We start from the raw sequence: 24,166 nt of genomic DNA, 5'->3' as shown, positions 1-24,166 counted from the left end.
GACACAGGCTACTTACAGCCTGTCATGTGTTGAGCGGCACACAATGACTTCTTGTTTGACCGTGTCTGTTGAAATGTCCCACAGCATTGTGTGGGGCAATCTGTGGTCCCAGGACTGCAACATCTCCACAGAGTGAAGAAAGACTGTATTTCACCTAATCCCTACCAAGTTACCCAACAGCAGCAGACCATGAACCCCACCACAGCCCCAGTGAAGCAGCTCCAATCATATAGCTCCTGTTCATTAAAGGTATTTTTATGGCAGTAGTTGAGAAGCTAATTAGACTTCAGTTTCCAGAGCAAAGAATGATTCAATATATCAACATACAAACCGCACAAGATTAAGTCCAAATATGGGAAACATAAACTTTTTACCTCTATTTCAACACTTCCGCACTTCACACTAACACATGTTCACAACTAAGAGGCAGCCCAGTACAACTCTACGGTCAGAGGATTAGCATTCTCGTTTTCAGGTTCCCACCACACCTTCAAAAAACCTTCCAGTGATGGTACCAACATAATCAATAAGAAAGAGCCCTGCAGTGATAGAGATTCTGCACTGGTGTAAATTGCTTTTCATGGCATGATTGACTAACTTAAAAAGCATGGCACTTTTCATTGTTCTTTTTTTGCAGATAGCGATTTTCAGGATCCAACTTTCTGATACAGAAGATAATTTACCACAAATGTTCTTAAGCTGTAATATATAGATGCTATCTTTGTATTTAGGGGAAGTGGCAGTCATCATGGTCATGCTGTGTGGGTAACACAAACACATTGTCATGACAGCATACAAGATGTGTAATGGGGATTTACTGTTTGAAAAAAAAGAAGTATTTTCTTAGCATTCTTGAAGGTTTAAACGCTCGATGACTAACAACATTTAAATGTACAGAAATGTTTGTGTTGACTGATAGAGCCAAAGCCTTCCACTATTGGCTGCTGCAACACCAGTGGAACACACTGTGTTAGTGCCATCAAGTGTAGCTTAGCAGTCATTACCAAATGGATGGCTGAAACCAATGGTCATGTATTTGTCCATGAAATAGACAAATACATACAACTGTAGGTCATTCTAGGTCCATCAAATCTGGCATTATATTCCACCTAAAACCAAGGTGGAAATGTTATGCTCAGGAATAGTATACTGGGAGAGAGGAAAAGTATCTAAAAAAACCTATAGTGCAAAATTAGTAGCGATGGCCCTGGCAGGCCTAATAAATGCATAGGACAAAAGAGTAATACATATGGCCGAAAATAAATGAGGGAATAGAGATGTTCTCCAAGTAGACAATATGTGACATTTCTCACAAATATCAAAATGACATGTTAAAGGTGCAGTAGGTAAGACTTATAAAACTAACTTTCTGTCATATTTGCTGAAACTGACCCTATGTTACAGTAGAACTACATGAAACAGGTAATTAAAAAATAAAAAATCCAGCTACTCTGGCACCACCTACAGCCTGTAGTGCAATTTGCAAAAATCCACCGCTCCCTGTTCAGATGCACCAATCATGGCCGGGGGGAGGGGGTGGGGGTGGGGGTGGGGGGTGTCTAACTGCGTGTCAATCACTGCTCATGCACATGCATTCATTCTCCCTTGTGGAGGGAGGGGCTTAGGAGACCGTTTTGGGCTTTAGCAGAAAGGGGGGAGGGACTGAGAAGTTGTTGATGTTCAAATTGTTTGGCTAAATCCTGGATTTTCGCAATCCTACCTACAGCACCTTTAATCATTGCATATTCACGAGAACAAGCCCATATGAGCCTGGACCATGGAGGTACAGTGTAGGCTTTATTAGACTTGTCTCTTGTGGTGGCCTGTGATTTATGGCTCCATCATGTGGCAGAGAACTACATGCAGACCTTCTGTAGAGATATTTTTACAAAGAACAGATGTCTCACTCTATCCATGAATCTGTGTACTTCTTCTGCTGTCCAAATACCATCACGGCATTTGCTGTATATTCTTGGATAAGTGCAAATACAGGGGCTTGCGCGCACAAACCTATTACTGCAAATAGTTTGTCTTTCTGAGCACATTTTACACATTTTAGTCTTTTGGGCTAGTTATTCACTCATTAACATGATAATAAATATGTATATTACATAACGTACATACAAACGCCACTGCAGTATTCCTACATAACCATTTTTCTTTCTAAAGCTCTTTTCCTGCCACACATAATTTTGAACAAAATTCAAATGAAAAACATACATTAAAAATGGCTGAGATTCTTACATCTAAATAGAAAGAAAATTAAGGTTTCTTAGGAAAAATTCACAAAAACACTTGTAAAGTAAAATGTAATGCTCAACCAACATAAAAAGTGTGCCAAATCTAATAGGATATATTAATAATTAACATTAACAAGGCATGATCAGTAGCATTTTCATAGTGTAAGCAATAAGAAGCTTTCTGCACATTAAGCAATAGTCCTGAACAATGTGAGTCTGGTGGGCTCAAGAGAAACAAATCATTTAAATTGTTTAGATTAGATAATGATACACTCTTCATTACAGTAAAATACTTCATTTTATGTTGCATTGTGGGTCATTTTGATGAAGGGAATATTTTACAGTATATTTTAGGCTTGCTGTAACCTGGCTGTAATATGCCATGGCAATAATACAGCATTGCTGTAAAAAACGACTCCTGATGTCAGTTACTCAGACAGAACACCAAACTGGCCCCCAGATACTGAAGGAGAAGCCTTGCTAGCGGGGATGTTTGGAAGTTTTGGTAAGTTTGGTTTATTTTATGTATTTCATGCTAACTTTTATCATAATGTTTCATGATTATACGCTAAAGTGTAACGTCACCACAACATCGTTCTTTTTATAGTGTGGGGTGCACTGGGCATCCTAACGTTGCGATATCCTCACAAAGAGTAATTTTCTAGCTAACCTTGTAACTTTAGTGTGGATAGGAAGTGGCTATCCTCTGAACATATTGTAGCCTACAGTTAATTGCATATCTTGTTTTTTTTTCTCTGAACAAAATACCCTTACATTTGTTCATACTAACTTACTTGTTACAATTAACGTTACGTTAACATTAGTCTAGCTAGTAAGTACGGGTTCTGCCCATTACTTTCCAGACTCCGTTAACATATTGCTCAATTTAAAAGATCTGGGTTCCCCTTTACACATATAGCTAGCTAATACTCCTGTTGTATAAGTATGACTTTGTTTGACTCCTAAAGAAAGGCTTTTCATTTCGGCTTGTATTTAACTTAAACAGCTATTCTGTAAACTAACTTTAAACTAAAGTGAGATGAAAAAAAGCTAGCTAGCTAACGTTACTGTTTGACATCCCGAAACAACGCCAGTCAGCATGTCCACGGAGCTTTTATAACTTATTATTTCATTAAATTAGAGTTCTGCTTCGTGAAACATGATGCCGATTTGATCAGAATAACTTAGTGAATTACAAAAAGTCTGTTTGATAATTTTATTTACAGAAAGGACTGACAACGAGGCAAATAAAATCTTCAACTCGTTCACTGTCTGAGGCAAACTAAAGCCACTTAATTTGGTAAAGCCGAGCTTTACCAGTAAACATCTACTCCTTCTTAAAGATCATTTATGTTTTCTACGACTCATAAACATTCACTAACTATTTCGGCGAAAATGATTTAACATAATTTGGTTTTAACTTTAACTCCATGTAAAGTGATTAATGATGTTTCCCAGATAACATTAATGTTCGTCTGCTTAACGTCGCACTACACATTTGTATTACTACTTCATTAAATCGGAGTTCTACAGAGTCAAACATGACGCCGAATTTAACGGTAGCAGAATAACTAACTAATTAAGAAAAGGTATTTTTTGTCAGGTAACAAACATCAGTACCTATTGTCTCATAAACAACAATGACATCCAAAGTGAACCCACATTCATCACTATACTCTACTCATGTTTCCTGGGACACTATAATAACTCTTTGCTTAATGTTGTTTTATCATGATGCAGGTCACTGCAACCCAAGCAGACATTGAGCCACATCAGATGACCAGACAGACACCCCCACCCTCATTATGATGGTAAGTAAAATACAATCCCTTTATAATGGAATCCCGTCAGTTCCTTCCATTTGTGCGTCACAATAGTAATAATATATGTGTGTGATTTCAGAATAAAATACTGTAGGTAACAGTTTTTTTTATTATTTCCAGGTGGATCTATTGAGGGAATTGTCATCATGAGAGCTGGACAGCAGTGAAACATTTGCAGCTGCCTGCTGTGGAAACATGTTGAAGGATATCAACACTAAAACATTTGACTGAAAGTTGCTGTAGCTCTCTGGGCTGAACTTGCAGGAAAAATGTGAATCTCGTCAAAGACAGGAAAATGTTGAAAATTTTAAAAATGTTTAAATAAAATTATTTTTTAAATTAAGAACATTGTTTGGATTGCCTTTTGATTTGTATTTGTTATTCTGAAGTATACCTTATTAGTAGTACAATATTAGTAGCTGGAGATTATTATATAATATTATTTATAATAGTAATGATCAATAATATAGTAATAATGAACAGTAATGTATCAATAATAAAACTACATATTACAGTATGTGTAACAATGTGATTAGGGCAAGAATTTGGAACAGCTTATGAGATAACGTGAGATACGTTGAATCTAATATAGCCTAGTTTTTAAAAAACAGGTGTGATAATTTTTTATTTGTGGAAATGGAAAGAGGAGAAATAGCTGAATGTAGCATACATACATTTTTTGGTTAAAATGTTACCTACAATTATTTAGGCCTAATTAATTAATTCTGCATGTGGCCACTTTCACCTAAACAGAGTCAGAGGAGTCTTTGTTGTTTTAAAGAGCCTAAAAGTTATATTAACTTTGAGTGTTTTTATCCATTTTAATGCTTCAAATCAACAACCATTTTTATACAATAATATTAAATGAAAAATAATCAATGTAGGCTTATCAGAATCAGTCAATAACTCTATATCCACGGCGTTCCACTTCCGGGATTGCTCCACCGGATTTCACTCTTTTTGGCCAGATGTCTGTCACCTTCCATTTTCTTTGTGTTGGAATTTTAAACTAGGGTGGATTTCTGAGGACTATGGTTAACTGCTCCTCAGATCTCTGCAGGGTAAATCCAGACAGCTAGCTAGACTATCTGTCCAATCGGAGTTTTCTGGCGCAGGACCGTACACATGTTCCACCAAAACTAGTTCCTTCCGGAGGCTATTTGGCACCGTGGCTGCCCGGTGCTTAGCGCCACCCATGACGATTGTGATTGGTTTAAAGAAATGCCAATAAACCAGAACATGTTTTTCTCCCAGCCTGAATGCTGTGTGGACTAGCCAGACCCTCCTCCGCAGCGCTGGGAAGCAAGGTCTGGCACAGCAAGACTAATATATACCTAATGAATAAAGGAAACAGGAATGTATTGCTGAGTGACCTACCACCTCATCATATACGATCTTTGAAAGCAGTGAGACGAGGGGACATCGCTTTGGCGATTTTAGCCGACTTGTATCGAAGTGTGCTGCCACCGGCGGAACTGCTCGTCTCTATAAACAGGCTTCTCCTAATGCAGTTTTCCACCCGCTCTTTGTCAGCGACCGGCGGCTGACTGACGACGCTTTTCCCTTTAAGATGATGTCAGACACAATCATGTCTTATTTAATCATTTTGTGTAATGTCGGCAGGCAGAAACATGGACAAAACAGTAACGTTAAAAACCAGCGACGGTAGGAGAGGAGTCTATTAGCATCATCTCAAGTGGCTAACAGGAGTCCAGTGTCCTTGCTTGTGTCAAAGGCAGCGCTGGTGTTTATTAGAGGCTACACTTCTCTGGGACAGAAATGTCTTTTCATATAACAGACAAAGCAGACTGGCATCGAGGCGCAAAGAAGACACAGTGAATGCGGTATTCCCTACTCCCCTCTCACCCCGCTATGTTTTGGAGGTTTGGAAGAGACTACGGGCAGTAGCTTTTTGGCTCACATTGGACAACCTTTTAAACGGGTGAGTAGCCTAACAGTTTGCGTCTGGTTTTGAAGCCAGGCAGACGTTGTAATATCAGCAGCTGTGTGTTTTGCCAGTCTGCCCGGGGCAGGTGTCATTTTATTCTCCTCACACTGTCGCTCTCTCTGTTATTGTGTTAGTACTTCCACAGAGGCCAGCCAGTCCCATGTGTGTTACATTCCCCCCACGTCCTTGGCTTTACCCCCCTCGTGTAAAAGCTCTTATATAACCCTGTGGTTTTTTTTTTTTGAAAGACTTCCTGGCCCTGTGTAAGGAAAACACGGCAACACTGGCTGCTTGAGGAGCACCATGTGTACCGACAGAGGAGGCTGCTGAGGAAAGCACAGGCTGTTCACATTCCAGCCCTCAACTGGGAACACAGAGAGCAGCCTGTAATACAAAAAAGGGAAGGGCTCCCTTTTCTCTAAAAACACCCATCCTTTCAGGGGTTTTCTATCCATCTGTTTGAGGTTTAACCCACAACCCTTTTTTAACTTTACTGTTATTTATACTTGTTTTCTGTCTCCCCATGTAGCCTACCCTTAAAGGCTACTGACAGGCTACACTTGACAACAAAAATCCTCTTTTGACTGGAGTCTCTTCATTGTGCAACGACTTGGGGGGTCTTGTCAAATGACAAAGCCAGTAAAGCTTTATGTTAGGCCTATAACCAATTGGTAGTGTTTTTTATAAATTATAAATATTAAAACAGATCAGTGGGTCTGAATAAGAACTACAACTAACAATCTTCTTTATCTATTGTTTGGCCTATAAAATGTAAGAAAATAGTGACTGACTAATCATTTCAGCTCTTCAGTGGATCTTTACGTAAGCATACAGGTATGATCTTATATTCCTGGTACTAAATTAACTCTTTGGGTGGACAGAATTGGATTATGTAAATACTCTGCTCCTGTATGGTACAGTATTTCTTCTGTTCAGCAGGAATCTATGGACAGATATTTGCTCAGTATTTAAAATAGTGTAGTCTCATTGTGAAAGGCCCCAGTGTGTCCCCCTCTTACTCTGGAAATGTTGGAGTCGGTCAAAATGCAACGTTACTGTGAACTTTCACATTAGTGTCACTCCACAAAGCAGGAAAACAGCAGGCGAACACATATGTGCCAAAGTAAAATTTGCCAAGTAATGGATCTATGTCTGATATCTAACTATATTCAGATGTTGATACTGTAAGTATGCACGATACCAGGACCCTGAAACTGAAGCAGATGAATGTTATTCAGCTGTCATTTATTACTTTACTTATACCTGTGCTTTTCATACTGTGGAAATGTATTGTGAAAGGTTATGTTTTTTTTTCTTCTCTTCATTATCTCTAAGATTTAGCCTGCTACATGTCAGTCTCGTGTTGGGTGTTTAAACTATAAATAATAATGCTGTGTAGTTCTCGTCTTCCACAGAGCTCTCCTACGTCTCTGCCCTTCTGTCTGGGGAACAACCATCACGACAACTCCCCCTGCCCCACCTCCACCTTTAACCCCCCAATGATGACTTCCCCGGACTCTCCACCTCTGGTCTCCCCTTCCCCGTGCCCTGCTCCCCCTCCATCCCTCCCCTCCTCACCAGTTCCCTCCTCTCCAGCCCCTTCTTCCTCCTCCCTGCCTGCCCCACCCTCGCTGCCTCCCACGGGGGAAGTGATGGTGCTGGCTCTGGGCAGGAAGAAGCAGAGGGTTCTGATTGCTCTCTCCATCCTGCCCAACCTCTTCCTGGCCTTCCTGCTCTCTTCCGACCCCCTCATCACCCTCTCCCCGCCCCACCACTGCCACCTGCCCGGGCCCTTACCATCACCCGAGGTGCTGAACGCCTCCCTGCCCTGGGAGAAGGGGCAGAGGCACGGGGACAGCGGGGGCCTGTCGCAGTGTAAGCAGTATGTCAACGGCAGCCAGTCAGCAGTAGTGGAATGCGAGGCCGGCTGGGACTACAACGTCACAGAAGGGCTAAGGAACAACATCGTTACTGAGGTAAAGCTCCGGCCTGGGATACTCCTGAACTCTCTAATTATGGTCCTGGTGTAGTTTATTGTTTTGGCTTTCTGTGGGAGGGTTACTTTTTTGTTAATGTATGGATTGTGGGCCCTAAAATGCTGAAACAGTTGTTATCCTGTATTTATCCACAGGAGGGTCTTGCTGAGCATGCAGCCTCTTCTCCTGGTGGCTTGTAGAGCTTCAGATGTTGCTAGTTTATAATGCAACATAGCATTTAATTGCCTTTATTTTTAAGTGATATTTTGTTGTGGTTGTGTAGGGACAGGAATTGTTGTGAAAACTCTTCCATGTGCATTCAAGAAAACTCCCAACGTCAGAGATTCGGGAGATCCTGATAACATTTTCCAACACAAACCTCCTGTTTGGTGCAGACGATGATGAATGTGCATAGTACCAACGTTTGAGGTAGTCATATGAGACTGATCATGTCAGAGGTTAATCCCAGGACAGCGTGATGCTGTTGTTCCATACACACCACTGCTAAACCGCAGAATTACACATGATTAGATAAAAAAACAAAAACAGTGTTCTGTTTAGGTATAGTGTCTCTCATACACTCACCTGTCTTTTATGTGGCGTTAGTAAGAAGTGAGTTTACCAGACTTCGGTAGTTTGCTCCTCATCTCAGCTTCAGGGAAAAGGCTCAAATAATTAAAATTAATGAATCTGAAAACTTTTCATGGACCCCCTGGCTAAGTGCAACGGACCCCATTTTGAAAATCACTGGCATAACAAACTCAAATCTCCGACGGTCGGGTGACATTGTGGGTAATGTAGGTGCCAGGTTTTGACAAAGAAGAAGACAATATATCTGGGACTGCTGCATTAGTTTTCATACTTTTTAAAAACTGTCCATCTTGAGTCTTGCAATGCCCTTTTTAAGTTGTTAGTTAGACTTCCATTCAACCGTGAGAGTAGGGCTGGGACGACAGGTTGGACAATGCTCGGTGACTCATTCAGAAATGTGTTTTACCTACGTCACTGTCAACGTCAAGGGCCGTTGGAGAGAGATTTCAGAGAATGTGAAGAGGTCAAAGTTTCCTTACATACATCACAGAGGAAGAACAATCTCTGCTCACAACCTGATTGGTATTGAGATATAAAAAGATTGTACTTAAATTAATGTACACCATTATTATGCTTTGGAATATGATTGGCACGGATTTGTACATAATGGGAACATTTACAAACATAGGAATGATCCCTTAATACTACTATTAATACTTAATACTGTATCTGAAGTCTCTTTTATATAGGCCTTAGTGGTCCTGTAATACTGTATCTGAAGTCTCTTTTATATAGGCCTTAGTGGTCCCTTAATACTGTATCTGAAGTCTCTTTCCCGAAATTCAGCCTTTGTGCAGAATTATAGCCACTAGAGCCAGTCCCACAATGAGCTTTACTTAGGATGTGCCATTTCTGTCTGTCGCTTTAAATGCCTTTGAGGAGGAGAGGGGGGGGCAAGGTGGAGGGTGGGGGTGTGGCACGTTCTACATGTATTTGATTTGTTACAACAGGTAGCCAATGTGATAAATACAGCAGGTAAATGCTGTGTTGGTGCATTAACGTGTCACTATGTATGCTACTTACATGACCAGTGGGAAAACAAACATGCATTTCCTCTCAGAGCTGGATTTCATAGTAAAAACATTGAATTGCAGTAATGGAGTCTAGACGGCTGCTCACAGTTTTCCAATCAGGCAGGTCGCTCTGTGGCCTGTGTCTGTTTTGTGGGAGCCACACCCAGCCCTCCAGTCCATGGTATTAAGGCAGTTCGCTGGTAATCCACCCACCATCACTGCAGCGAGCTGAGGATACATAAACGCTGCCAAGGGAAGCATTTAGCAAAAGCATGTGTGCAACATAGGCATTCTTATAGGCATACAGTAAGTAGCATGCTTACAGTCTCGTCCGTCCACCCCTCATTTTACATACTGAGAGTGACATGGGCAGACAAGCAGACTGACATATTTTGCTCTTAAGTCAGGTTAAGCTCAGAAAGTATTTTTTTTTTTGTTGCTGTCATGACGATCTGTTACTCCAGTGCTGCTTCACTTTGCTGAGCTGGCAGTCCGCTGAGCAGGAAGCAGGAGGGCCTCTGATCAGCTTTGTCTCCGCCACGATCAATAAATACTGTCACTTCACTAGAGACAAACTCCACTTAACATCTCTGTGCTGTGGATCTACGGGCTAATGCACAGGCACTTCCTGTCATTATTAGGGCTGCGCAGTATGATGATAATATACCATGAAATTACATACGTTTGTCAACCCTCAATAATGTTGTCATAGCATTTACATAGTAGTAGCTATATATTTGATATATACCTGGGTGTATTACCCATGGGGACAATATAGCAAATTAATAAGCAGGACTTTATGGCAGTATTCCATTTATTGGAATACCATTGATTTGTCAGATTAAACATAACATAGACAGTTTCTGAATTGATTTTATTTATATATATTCTTGTTCTATCTCTATATTAAGATTATTGTTGCTTTCAAGCTGAAAAGTCATCCTAAAACATCTGTAACCTCGCTCTGATCTAAAACATATCTTGTCCTGGGTCTGTCTGATGGCAAAGATTTAGTGAAAATAACAAAATATGAATTGGCAAAGTCTAAGTTGAGATCATCACACAATAGCAACAGGCTCGGTTTCAGTCTGAAATGTGAAAGGGAGAAATGGTTGTAGGTTTCAGTCCTTCCCGGAGGGATGTACCTGATTGGTGCATCATTCCCAAAACCAGTCTGAGGAGTTTACAAACTTGTTTGTTTGCATTTTAACCTCCTCCTGTTGTCCAAAGTATTCCACCCGAATGAGCACTATGGGTTGCTATGCTGCCCTTTACCCGACTGGTGCACACTATTGTGGCTCTGTGCCTCAGCTATAGGACAGCTGATATTATGTGACAGGCTTTTATGTTTCTTTGCACGGATTCCAATTATGTAAGGTCTTTTCTATCACCGGCCCTCTGCTCTCCCTCTCTAGATCGTTAAAATCATTTTGCTTTTAGCGGCCAGCACACAGCAACATTCGCAGAGCTCAGCTGTTAATGCAAATCAGTGGCTCGGCTTGATTTGATTAAAACTGAGAGCAGATATCTTTTTTTTTTTTTTTTTTTTAAACAAATAGGCCCACTTTCCATGTTAATGCACTACTATTATGTAAATTGGCACAGTAACTGCTACTGTTACTATTTACTACTGTTACTGATACTGGTGCCAGTACTACTACTAATGAATGTAATACATTGTTATCACCACATACACAGTAATATTATAAGTTTACATCCTCCTGTGTTTGTATTGTATCTTATAGTCTGAGGATCCTGAAGGCTTTATACTGCGTCATTCTCTCCGCCAGTAATCTCCTTTTGTAACCCACATCATTATTTTTTAAAACACAAAACCGCACAGTAAAAGAACAAGTGTTCATACATCCAGGAAGGATCAGACACTAAATCTCTTGCAACATCTCTGTAAAGTAATTGGATATAAATCATAATATTAGTTTGTTCTGTGAATAAATTAGACTGGGCTGCCTTTAAATCAAAGTAACTCATTAATTAATCAATTCATTAAGTAAGCAATTTAATTTACCAGAGGCATGTTCCTTCATGAGTAAGTCAAGCTAGCAATCATTATGGCTTTAGAAAATGCCGATAGGAAGGCAAAACACTCTTTTTAATCTCTCTTTGGAAGCAAAGAGAGTCTACTTGTCTTTTGTTGTCTTCAAAACTAGACCCATCCATCCATTCAAACAGTTGGTAATTATACTTTCTCAAACGTAATGATTTTCTCTTTTCTATCATTGTAATAGACAAAGGATTTAATGTATTTAGGTTTTGGACCTCACTTTGCACTCTTCTTTTCATCCTTTGCTCACGTTTAATTCACAAATCGATTAAATCAAAAATAATGGTTAGAATAATTCATGATAAAAATAATTGTTAGTTGCAGTTCTAATAGGTAATTTGAGTAGGCACTGGGGTCTAAATGTTGAATTAAGTTTTGGTTGGTTGGAATATTAATAAAACATTATTCCAGTGTGTGCACATATGGATTTCTATCGCTTCTATTCTCCTGTTGCTCCATATGTGTGGTGATGTCTGCCTGATGACTTCCTGTTATCCAACATGTATGTTGTTACTAACTAACAGATCTTTCTTCCTCCCTCTTGTGTCTGTGCTGTCCAGTGGGACCTGGTGTGTGGTCAGTACTGGTTGGTCCCATTGGAGGAGGTGTGTTTCATCCTGGGCGTCCTGACTGGCTGTCTCGGCCTGGGCTATGCTGCTGACAGGTAATGCACGCACGCACACCAGTGTTTCTTGCAGGCTGTGTGGTTTAGACAGTCATCTGCAGAAAAGGCCAAATGTACAACCCAAGGTGATTTCTGTTAATAGGTCACTGTGTCAATAGTCTGGCATTGCCAAACCTGTCTCCACAGTGCTGTGGAGTTAGGTCTGGCTACACCACAGATACATTCTGGGATAGGAGAAAGAAACGCTCTGGGTGCATTTCATTAAACCAATCACAATCGTCTTGGGCAGCGCTAAGCTCCGGACAGAACGACGCTAGCTTTGCAGAAAATGCCATATAAAATATTAAATGTAGTCAACTGTTCACACAATACAGTAACGTGAGCTATTTAAATTAGCTACTGTAGATACATGGTTAAATGTAATTTGCTCTTACCAGTGTATCTCAGTGTGTACTTCGTTCATAGCAAATCCCACCAATCGGTCCCAAAATGGCCCAGTTAGTAAATGCCGTAACATTTAATATATTCTTTGTAAATCTTTACAATCATTCCCAGAAAGAACCAAGCAGGCCTGCCTTATTGCACGATCAAAACCTGCTATTTTCAGCGTGTAGCTTGCTAGCTCGAAGTTTGTTGTTGTTTCCCAAAACGAAGGGATTTAAGAACGGCAACACACTGACTCAACGTCCGTGGATCCAGACTACTGTGTCAATTTGGAAAGCTCGTTTGGGGATTTTCTTGTCATGGCATGCCACAAACTGTGCTGTTAAATCACTTTGTTCCTCAATCTTCAGTCTCTTGTCTTTACATTGCAGTTTCACTACCTTAAGAATATATCACAATCAGCAAATTTCTTTTTACATATAAGCAATGCATGGCATAAAGGTTAAAGTTAGTCTGAGTTTTTGCATATGCCTAGTGCTTAGGACCTCAGGCTCTGCAGTCTGCATTAAACACAAGCCAAGCACCTCTAGTAATTGACATAATGGATCCAGCCTGTGTCTGCTGTGTTGTCGGGGAAGCAGTAGTTTTTGGGGGAATTGCGAGGGAGAGGATGCCAGTTTAATCAGCTAACAACCCTTGTTCATTTGCTGACCAATTGAGCATAGCATCTGTTTGTTAAGACTAGTGAATTAATGCTGCCTCCTAGGGAACGTACAAAGAAAAAAAGGGACCAGTGCTAATCTGCAGTTTGGAAACAAAAGTGTTGCACCTGCATGCAGCTGAAAGTCACATTTAGTGACATCACAGGAGTTATGCTTCAGACCTTTTGAAGATGCATTTATATGTTTTACAACTTCCTTTTTGACAGTTTGATGATACATTTCAGTAATCTCATATTTGAACAGGTTGTCTGCAGGTCCTTAGATTTCATCTTAAAATGTAAATTTAATTTGACACAAATCAGGCCTTAAAATTGTGTTTGAAGTTATGAGCAATTAGTTTTGTTCATAAACATTTGATCTGGTTTAATTTGTCATTTTGTCTAAATTATTTGTAAATGGCATGAAACTAGGAATGTGTTGGCAACAATCAATGGTTTATGATGATGTTCCTACTGTGGTTCTCTGTTTTATTTTATCTTATATTCACTGTAGACCTATTTTCCAATCTCAACCCTCTTGCTGTTAATATTTAAACTAGTGAAGTAGTGTTTTTGCTCTTGGATAATCAGAACCTACTTACATTATCATGTATTTCTGTTTTGCATCTTGGTTTCATGTTTTTTCATCTTGATATAGATTTAAATGTCTTTTCTTTTTGATGATAAAATGACCAAAGGCACTTTTGGAATGGTAGATTAACAATATCCCAATTTTTTATTTATCAGTAAGTCGTATCAAAAACTGCAAATGTAATAGATTTTTGGTGTAATATTACAGGTGTAAGGATGTGTCGGTCAGGTGGTTTTCAGGACTGTATCTCCGTTTCCCTGCAGGCTGGGCAGGTCCAAGACTCTGCTGACCTGTCTGACCCTGTCGGTGGTGTTTGGGGTGCTGGTGTGTGTCTCTCCGTACCCCTCCATCTTCATCGTCATGCGTTTCTGTTTGGCGGCAGCTAGTGCGGGAGTCTACCTCATTCTGTACATCACTCGTGAGTATTTTAACATTTTAGGGATAGGGACACACCATATTTGTTTTGAAAAGGTCCATCAAACAGGATTAACAGCCATGTTGGTGTCTCTAACATGTAGTCAGGCAGAGCAATGCTTTGAGCTAAATGCTAACGTCAGCATGCTAACATGATGACACGATGACAATGCTGACATTAGGGCTGCACGATATGAGGAAAATATGCGTAATATAACGTTGCTGAATTTCACGATATCGCTATAACTTCCAAATAAACATATTAGAGTGTACTCAGTTCTGCATTTCTGCTGCTTTCACTATTCTGCTAAAATACAACAAATTGCTTGTTGAACTTAAAACAAATAATACCAACATTCTTTTATTGAATTGGATATAAAAGGCACCACTAAAAAAATAAGTTACATTTTAAAGTACAGTTTTCTACTGATGTTTTCACAACACAAAAAAAATCTCTCGAGTGTCTTTCGCGATATGTCGCAACCTTTAGCATGTTTATTGTGCCCAGTTGATATCGCGATCAGGATTGATGATGTGTTTGCCTGTCAGGTTTGGAGCTGTGTGAACCGTCTCTGAGGCTGGTGGTGACCATGCTGGCCGGGCTGATGACTGTAGCTGGAGAGCTGCTGCTGCTGGCCGTCGCCCTGGGCTGCCACTCCTGGAGGGGGCTGCTGGGAGCCGGCGCCGCCCCGCTAACACTCTTCCTCAGTTACGGGTGTGTGTGTGTGTGTGTATTTGCTTGCTGGTGTACATGTATGATTATTTGTTTTTAAGCCCTTTCTGTTTAATTAAATTCTCAGTTTTAGCTTTTGTATTCCCATTTGTGGGACTCCATCATCCACATTTCCTTTTTATATTTAGATATATAAGTATAGTATACACAAGTATGCACGTGTGTTTATTTTCCTGTGAGACTGCAGGGACAAGAGAGTGAAGGAACCTGATAGTCTTTTGATAAAGTGTCTTGATGCCAACTGAGTCGCTGAAAGCTTTGTCGGATGGTATTGATTCCAATCCCCTCGTCACACTGAGCCTTTTAGTTCATGTCAGAATGCATCAGGACTACTTTGTTTAAGGTCCCCAGTCACTCTGAGACCTATGTTACAAGATAAGCCTTCATTGCAGATTCAAAACCAAATTGACAGAGATTGATTACTAGAAATGAATTGCAGGTTTGGAAGAAAAGCTGGATTAAGATATAAAGAATTGTGCTAACTTTCATGGGTTATTTTTCATGCTGAAGGAGAAAATATGAGCACCATAGTTTTGGTGCTGGGTAAAGGTCAATAAAGATCGAAGAGTGGAACTGACCTATTTCTTTTCTCTCCTTCAGCATTCCCGGAGTGTTTCCAGAGTCTCCTCGCTGGCTCCTGCTGTCAGAGAGATCTGCAGACATGAACTCCTTCACCGAGAGATGGAACTCCAACAGAGATGTGAGGGACGACGAGAGCTTCACAGGTGTGTGTGTCTGTGTGTGTGTGTGTCTGTGTGTGTGTGTGTGTGTGTGTGTGTGTGTGTGTGTGTGTGTGTGTGTGTGTGTGTACTGGGCTCTGCAACAGTTTATATGCAAACATGTTTCCCAGGAAGTAAGGCGTTTGTTTTGTGGACATTAGCTTTATATAATAACATCATAGTGTGTTATAAATAATTTATTAACTGTTTATATTATGGTAATAAATGCTAAATCGGAGGTTAAAGTTATACCATATAATCTATTTTTATTAAAGGAACATGCCGACTTATTGGGACTAGCTTATTCACCGTATCCCCCAGAGTTAGACAAGTCCATACCCTTCTCATCTCCGTGCGTGTTGTAACTCTGTCTGACGCCCCCAGCGCTAGCTAAGCCTAGCACAGATCCTGGAGGTAACCGGCTCCATCTAGCCTACTGCTCCCAATAAGTGACAAAATAACGCCAACATGTTCTTATTTACATGTTGTGATTTGTATAATCACAGGGCGTACAAATAACAAGGTCATATGAGACACAGCTATCTTCTAACCGTATGCAAACTGGGAACTATATTCTCAGAAAGGCGAAGCACTGCTACTTCTGCTACTTGGGCGGAGTGATATGCTAGCAGCACCTGAAGCCCTGTGGTGAGGAGCAGAGAGTTCGCCTGGAGTTCGCTCAGAGTTGGAGTAATAGAGTCAACAATTACTTGATAGTAAAAGCATAGTGACCTTGTTATCTGTACACCCTGTGACTATACAAATCACAACATGTAAATAAGAACATGTTGGCGTTATTTTGTCACTTATTGGGAGCAGTAGGCTAGATGGAGCCGGTTACCTCCAGGATCTGTGCTAGGCTTAGCTAGCGCTGGGGGCGTCAGACAGAGTTACAACACTCACGGAGATGAGAAGGGTATGTATGGACTTGTCTAACTCTGGGGGTTACGGTGAATAAGTCCCAATAAGTCGGCGTGTTCCTTTTTAAACCTGGTGCAGCTGCACTATTCTAATTGGCTTTTAAACAACCTATATTTGACCAAAAGTAATTGCAACAACATTGACCTCTTGTACATGTCTCTTTTCAGATAAATAAAATTGACAGTGACCTATCGATTATTTTACTATTGTTGATGAAAATAAAAAAAATCCTATTTTGTCCTGTTTACCTGCTGCAGAGCTGGATTCAGAGCCGGCCCCCTCCTCACGCCCCCACCTGTCCTTCCCTGAGCTCTTCCACAGCAGGAACATCTGGAAGAACATGTGTGTGCTCGGCTTCACCTCGTAAGTCATCCCACACACTCTTTTTTATTTATTTTTTTATTATTATTTATTGGGCTTTTCCGCCTTCAATTTTTGACAGGAGAAAACAGGAGAAAAGGGGGGAGAGAGGGAGAAGACATGCAGGAAATCCTCACAGGTGGGATTTGAACCCTGGACATCTGCGTCGAGGCATAAACCTCTCAGTATATGCGCGCCTGCTCTACCACTGATCCAACCCATTCTTGACATTCTTTTAGCAACGCTGCAGTTTTGAGTCACCCCTCTGCGTTTGCGTAGCACTTTATTCACAGGACCGGCTGCATATTTCATCCTAAACGTGTTCTGACTGATTCTTTTTTTTGTATGTTCTTCCACTCTGAACCACTTTTCTATTTAAAAATCTCTTATAATGACTGCTTACTCTTTGTCTTTTTTTTTGGTCATTCCTCCCTCAGATTCATCTCTCACGGCATTAGTCACTGTTACAGCTCTTTCCGAGGAGATGTCAGAGGCACGGTCCCCAGCTTCTATTGGACCTACCTGCTGTCTGTGTGTGCCGGGGGTGGGGCCTGGCTGTTGCTCTGGGCAACCGTAGACAGGTGCGGCCGCCGTGGCATCCTGCTCCTCTCCATGACGATGACGGGGCTGGCCTCTTTGATCCTCCTGGGACTCATTGAGTGTAAGCAGGCTTTAGTTACAGGACATTGTTTTCTCCAAAGAGTCAGATGAAGGCAGCTATTAAAAGTCTTTGCCCACAAGGTGGACACAGTCCTCTTTCATCTCCCCAGACGTTTGAGGATTGAATGAGGATTAAAGGCCTTGCTTCCTCAAATCATTACTAAAGTAAAAGTTAGTTTGTTTGATGTTAAGCTCAGCTTTGTGGTCACATTAGATCATCTATACACCACTGACTTCATGTTAGGCTCGTGCTTCATGCATTATGAAATAGATTAAAGGCAAACCGCTCAGCTCTGTTCATGGAAAAATACATTCCAGGTGGCTTTGTCTTTCCACAGCGTGGTGTAGAAACACATTCCCAGTTGCCTCAGTCTCAGTCTCCCCCTTGTGGCTGAAAATGAGTATGGCATTCCATTTATGTAGGACACTGCAGTGGCAGCAAAGTCAAAGCTGTGTCAGGCGCTGTGCTTTAGTCATGCATCAAAGGCTGAGGGCAGCAGCACTGGGCGCTGATGGGGTTTCAGGTGACCTCTTAGAGGCTACACACTGCTCTCTGGGTCTACTGTTAATGGGAACGGATGATTTAGAGTTCTACCTTGGAAATCAACAGGGCATCGTGGTATATCATCAGAAAATTAAAAACCGACATGCTGCACTTCATCAAGGTAGTCCATAGTTACTGATGCTTGTGCTTCCTCCTCCCCTTTAGATCTCAGTGAGACGGCCATCACAGTTTTCTCAGTGCTGGGTCTCTTCTCCTCCCAGGCCACCGCCTCCCTCTGCATCCTCTTCACTGCAGAGATCATGCCCACCGTCATCAGGTAACCCTAACACCGCAACACTGATTTAAGGGTTAAAGCAGTCTTTCTTCATTCAGTTTTGTGAAAATAAATTGAGATGTGGAATGTGTTGATATTAGTTTCTTTCGAAAAGAGCCTGCTCAGTCCATTAGTGCTGCCAAAACGAATCGGGACATAAAAAATGCAGAGAGTCCTGAGGAAGGAGAGAGGAAATGTCCATCAATATCTATTAGTAATGACGAGAAGTTTTCAGAAATCTGAAAAAAAAAATCCTGATTAACTGGGATCTCTCTTTTAAAATAACATAACAGCTTAGTGTATCTTCTTTTGAAAACAAAGGAATAAAATGGTGAGGCATTTTATTCCTTTCAGGTCATTTATAGTACTGTGTAAGACCTAATATTTCTCAAATAAATAAATTCATACTAAAAGGATTAGTTTGACATTTTTGGAAAAGCTTATTTGCTTTCTTTTCGAGAGTGTGATGAGAAGATGATACCACTCATGTCGTCACGACAGCTAACTCAATGTTTTTGTCTTTGGTTCTGTATGGACTTTACCAACAAGATATACCATGGTTGGTAGTAAGTGTTTGAGGTGTGGCTAGCTGTTTGAAATTTAACAGACCAACATGAAAGTGGTATACATTTTCTCATCTAACTCTTAATAAAAAAGTAAATTAGTGCATTTCCCAAAATGTTGAAATACACAATTTCATACACAGACAACAGAGCAACAATCGGCATGCTTACCCTTTTTATAATATTTTATTAGACCATTAAAATAAGAAACTTTATGAATGCTATTTTACTTATAATACAAAATAAACTAGAACTGCAAGCAGTTATGACGGGGCCCAAGCCTCCGATGCCAGTCGCCCCCGACGCCCCGGTGAGCTGCGCCAATGCGGGACCTAAAGCATTACGTTGGGGAGGGCGCAAACATTGGTGAATATCGAGAGGTTTGATGCACAAGGTCTGCGGTACTCTGCCATTGTAAATGTAGTGGTTAACCGTTAATCTCCATGCATATACAGACTACCTTTTAACAATTCTGTACAATAAACAAACTTCTTAACCCCCCTGACCACAGGGGACAGCAGAGAGAAATGAGAGAGTGACTGAGAGGGTGGAGGGGGGTAGGCAGGTGTGGTGGTTGAAAGAGCAGAGGAGGTGGTCAGGTTGTTGTAAATGGTGTCATAGGCGCAGATTTATTTTTTCGTCCGTGGGTGCTCACAGGCGCAAGCCCTTTTAAAAAAAAATAAAAATAAAAATAAATAAATAAAAAGTGTCAAACATTGTTTGGTTTGATTCAGAACCTTAGGAAATGGACAGCGTCCGATGCGAACACACACGCCTATTAACTCGATAATTTAGCCGTAAAGTAGGCTTTCAACTCAGGACAGCGGCACTTCTAACAAATACAGATAGGATTGGAGATGAAAAGATTAACTGGCACGTTACCGCGAGCAGCTTCGTGGGAAATTAAGAATCAATGACACCAACATAACCAATCACACTATGACAGATGCTCCACTTAGCACCAACTGCAATGTTTAATTGCACGGTATCGGTATATGAATGGTGTTGATTTTGGATTGAAAAAGTGAGAGAGAAGAGTTGCATTTGTCCACTGAAGGTTGTAGAAACTTTGTCAAGTGGGTTAAGAAGTTTGTTTATTGTAAAAAAAAAACTAGGGGAGCACACAAAAGCAAAAACCAAAACCTAATGGTAGGAGGGAAACATCAGTAAATATTGAGAAGTGTGAGCTGCAAGGTCTGTGGTACATTTCCATTGCAAATATGCCATTAACATAGATTGAGTAAAAGGGCCAAAACTCATCTACGTTGATTATAGCGCCCCCTAATGGCCGATCTTCGCCAAATTTGGTACAGAGCCTCAGAGTGGCATGCTGAACGAGCACCACAAGTTTCGTGTTGATTGCCTTTACTGTGGCAGAGAGATTGCAATTGCAAATTTCCCATTTAAATGCATTGAGTTATTGGCCAAAACAAATAAACGTTGCTTATAGCGCCCCCTAAAGGTTGAGCTTCGCCAAATTTGGTACAGAGCATCGTAGTGGGATGTTGAACAATGAACTCAAGTTCTTTGCTGATAACATTTAATTTGGCCGAGATATGATACGATACGTGTGTGGTAGCTAGCTAGGAAAATTTGTTTGGTCGTCAAATGCGCATACTTTAATGTAGCAAAATTCCTTGAGTAACTTTTGGTCACGTCCATCTGGAGATGCTACCTACCAGGTTTCGTGCTGATCCGTCGCACGGCCTAGGACGAGTTCGAAAAAGTTGGTTTTGCGATATTGCGCGATATTGCGAAAAAAGATTTTAAGCAGAAATGGCCATGACCTATATCATGTGATTCAGCTTGATTCAAGGAACACGTGGATGTAAGGATTTCTAATGTGCGATGTGTAATGTGGGAGGCAAAAAACATTATAGTGCCACCTAGTGGTCCACATGTGTAATTTTTGGTAGGTGTGGTCCATGACCCATTGTCCATCTACCCTGTAAATTTAAAGTTGTTCACATTAGTGTAAGTGGTGAATCTAGACTTGGGTCCCATAGGCCATGCCCACTTTGACTCCTCAGTACCCCACTCTAGAGATGGCCTCAGGAGTGTCCCTAGATGGTACCCATCAAAGTTTGTAAAAATCGGAAGAGCCGTTCATGAGATATTAACTTTTTGTACTTGTAGCGCCCCCTAGTGACCAATTTTCATAAAACACGTGGGGGACCTCCAGAGGGTCATGGCAAACAAGAATCTTAAGTTTGGCGTTGATGGCATTTATTTTGGCAGAGATATGGCAATGTTGGTGTATTCATAGTTGGCTACACAAATTTGTTTATGCGTAATATGCGCAGTTTTTATCCTATAAAAATTAGTTTTATTAACTTTTTGTCAGGTCGGTCTGGCGATGCTACGGTCTAAGTTTCGTGCAGATCGATGTTCGTCGCACGGTCTAGGAGGAGATCGAAAAAGTAGGTTTTTGATAAATCGCGATTTTTCATGCATAAAAGTCCAGGCGGAAATGGGCGTGGCCTATATCACGTGATTCAGTTGGATCCAGGGAACGCGTGGATACATGGTTTTTAAATGTACGGTGTGGGAGTTATAGGGCCAAACGCGGTTCCCATGCCCCCTCGGGCTTGGACCCCTAATAAAACCACACTAAACTGCACCCAATGGGAGTTCTGTTTTTGAGAATGGGAGGACTGAATCTGAAAAAATGAAATCCTAGCATATATGTGGTAGATGTGTTTGTGTGTATATGTGTCCAATGTGAAGTTGTGTGTGTGTGTGTGTGTCTGCAGGGGCAGTTGTGTGGGTGCGGTGCTGGCCCTAGGCTGCGTGGGCCGCCTCAGCTCCCCGCTGATGGACCTGAGGAACCACTACGGTTACTTCCTTCACCACGTGGTCTACTCCTCTCTGGCCCTGCTGGCCGTGCTGTCCATACTGCTGCTGCCTGAGAGCAAGAGGAAACCGCTGCCTCAGACGCTGGCCGACGGTGAGCAGTACAGACGCCCCCCACTGGGTAGGAGGAGGAGGGACAATGTGCCGCTGCTAGCCACGCCCAACCCAGAGACCTAAAAGACCCCTAAAAGAGAGGTCGGACTGTGCTTCAATCACCCACGCTGCAGCCAGAAGATTTACATCCATCATGCTCATGCAGAGGAGGAGAAAGGGACGAGGGCTGCACAGATGATTGTGGACGGACGATGATGGGCGGTGATGAACGTGATTAGGCTGTCTAAGCTTCCTAACATATCATCCTCTCATTCCAAACACAGGCGGTTGGGTCGAGCCATTTGTCTTCACCATTCTCTATTTCCTGCCATTCAGATGTGTGACACACAATGTTCACAGACACATGTAGGGCAGTCTTCATCTCCTCCTGACCAGACGGCAGGTGATCTCCCCCCCCACCACCACCACCACCACCACCATCACCATGTGATACACCAGCATACCCTGCTGCACGCCGTCGTCCTGTGCGTCTGTCGTAGAGATGTTCGCTGCTTACTACTGACACTCCAGACCAGGCGTGGCTCAGAGAGTAGTCGCAAATTATTCCTAGCATTTGTCTTAACCTGCATAGAAGGTCTTTTGTCGTGTTTGCTGTGTACGACAACACTAGAAGTGCTCGAAGAAGATGTGCAAAATCAAAGAAAAGTCAGCTTTGTATACCTCTTTTCTGTGACCCTTGTGGTAAAAGTCTCCCATGTGGCACTCCAAACAGGGACGGACCACAGTTCTCGAACATTTGTTGCAAGACTCGATGGAGTGTGGGTGCCTTGTAAATAAAACTTAGTTTCTTTAACTTCTTAGGTCAGTGGAGAAGCGGTGCAGAGCACTTTGAAAGATTCTTTTTAAAGATGATGGTGGTTAATTTGCCCCAAATCTACAAAATGTATAGACAGTTTTATGAGCATAAATAAACTAGTATTAATATTGGGATCAGAGGCAAAAAAAGAAAGAGGTGGGGGGGGGAGATATAAAGGCCTTCAAACATAAAGGGGTTCATGTTCAAACTGTTAAATCCAGTTACTGAATCTGGCCTGGAGCCAGCAATATTTATGTCTTATTTATGTTGTAATTAAGCAAAATCAGTCAATTATCCAGAGGCCTAGCATTGTTTTAAAGTATTAAGCTAAATATTGTTAAATTGGGTTGAAATGTCTCTGATCAAATAACAGTGAAGCTGTAAACTGTCACATTCCTATCTGCATGTTTGGAAGCACTGAAGGGCTTGTTTTTTCTGTATTTCCTCAGAAGCGTATAGTTACTCAATACCTCTCTAGATGACCAGTCTCAGCTGTAAGAGAATAGACGGGTACAAACAAACTACAGTAAACGTTTAAATGGTGGCTTGTATAACCAGCACACAGATATTTTGTCAGCACTTAAATGTGGTAGTTTTGAAAGAGCTCATCCGTAATTTTGCCTGAATGTTTATTGATGCTGGAGAAAGGGCCCGGTGATTATGCTCCATGAGGTTTGAAAGGGAGCTGAAGAGGGCCCCAGAGCTCCAAATTAACCCCCCCGCCCCCCGCACCAAGGATTAATTAAAGTGTGCTGGCTGATGCCATGTTGCATAATGGTTTAATCATGAGGGAGAATTACCTAAACATGTCGGTTTAAGTGCTTAAAAAAAAAAAATCCCAGTGTATGTTTATGTGTACTCGGGTAATTATTTTTCTTAAGTTTTCGTGGGTGCGTGATATTAAGAGGAAGCGGGAGGTGTTTAATATGGACTCTGACGTTGAGGATTCACTAAAGAAAGGAAAAGGATACTCACTTCTGCTGACGGCTTCTTCCTCTGTCAGCCTTTGGTAGTTTTTATCCCCTCTGTATGTTGCACTCAACAAGTCCTAACACGTATACACTGATAATTATAATCACTACGATTAACTTGGCCCGAGTAGTATTACGTCTGACAACGCTGATGATCTGTTCAATGATGAATGTGATGCAGTTAACTCTATAGCCTGATTTAATGTAAAATAAAACTGGTCAAAGAAACAAGACATGGACTTTTTTTTTCAAAAGAGTTGTTACATGTGAACTACTGTCTGCGATGTTAA

General features: G+C 41.3%; 1 protein-coding gene and 1 long non-coding RNA gene across 4 annotated transcripts; both read left to right on the top strand.

Moving 5' to 3' along the window:
* The first annotated feature begins 2,569 nt into the window (after positions 1-2,569).
* LOC144537320 (uncharacterized) lies at positions 2,570-4,409 on the top strand. Its single transcript, XR_013503843.1, has 3 exons — positions 2,570-2,745; positions 3,981-4,051; positions 4,184-4,409. It is a non-coding gene; the product is annotated as an uncharacterized LOC144537320 (long non-coding RNA).
* A 909-nt stretch (positions 4,410-5,318) lies between these two features.
* On the top strand, positions 5,319-23,870 carry slc22a17 (solute carrier family 22 member 17). 3 transcript variants are annotated; one of them, XM_078280229.1, is made up of 11 exons: positions 5,319-6,005; positions 6,260-6,475; positions 7,427-7,987; positions 12,214-12,317; positions 14,218-14,372; positions 14,918-15,083; positions 15,702-15,826; positions 16,999-17,104; positions 17,539-17,762; positions 18,471-18,582; positions 21,896-23,870. In XM_078280229.1, the coding sequence occupies exons 3-11, from the start codon at positions 7,511-7,513 to the stop codon at positions 22,170-22,172; spliced, it is 1,746 nt and encodes a 581-aa protein (XP_078136355.1). In that variant the 5' UTR covers positions 5,319-6,005; positions 6,260-6,475; positions 7,427-7,510; the 3' UTR covers positions 22,173-23,870. The 3 variants fall into 3 exon arrangements, with proteins under 3 accessions (XP_078136355.1, XP_078136354.1, XP_078136356.1); XM_078280228.1 differs by lacking the exon at positions 6,260-6,475; XM_078280230.1 differs by lacking the exon at positions 6,260-6,475 and having other exon boundaries at positions 7,411-7,987.
* Positions 23,871-24,166: the final 296 nt, after the last annotated feature.

The sequence above is a fragment of the Sander vitreus genome, chromosome 22 (genome assembly GCF_031162955.1).
Source record: "Sander vitreus isolate 19-12246 chromosome 22, sanVit1, whole genome shotgun sequence".
In the NCBI taxonomy this organism is placed as follows: Eukaryota; Metazoa; Chordata; class Actinopteri; order Perciformes; family Percidae; genus Sander; species Sander vitreus.
This window is presented reverse-complemented; position numbering and strand designations above follow the sequence as displayed.

Coding starts and splice junctions, on each gene's coding strand:
- slc22a17 (XM_078280228.1), top strand. CDS start 7,511: ATGATGACTTCCCCGGACTCTCCACCTCTGGTCTCCCCTTCCCCGTGC. Junction 12,318..14,217: donor CTGGGCTATGCTGCTGACAG/GTAATGCACGCA, acceptor GTTTCCCTGCAG/GCTGGGCAGGTCCAAGACTC. Junction 14,373..14,917: donor CCTCATTCTGTACATCACTC/GTGAGTATTTTA, acceptor TTTGCCTGTCAG/GTTTGGAGCTGTGTGAACCG.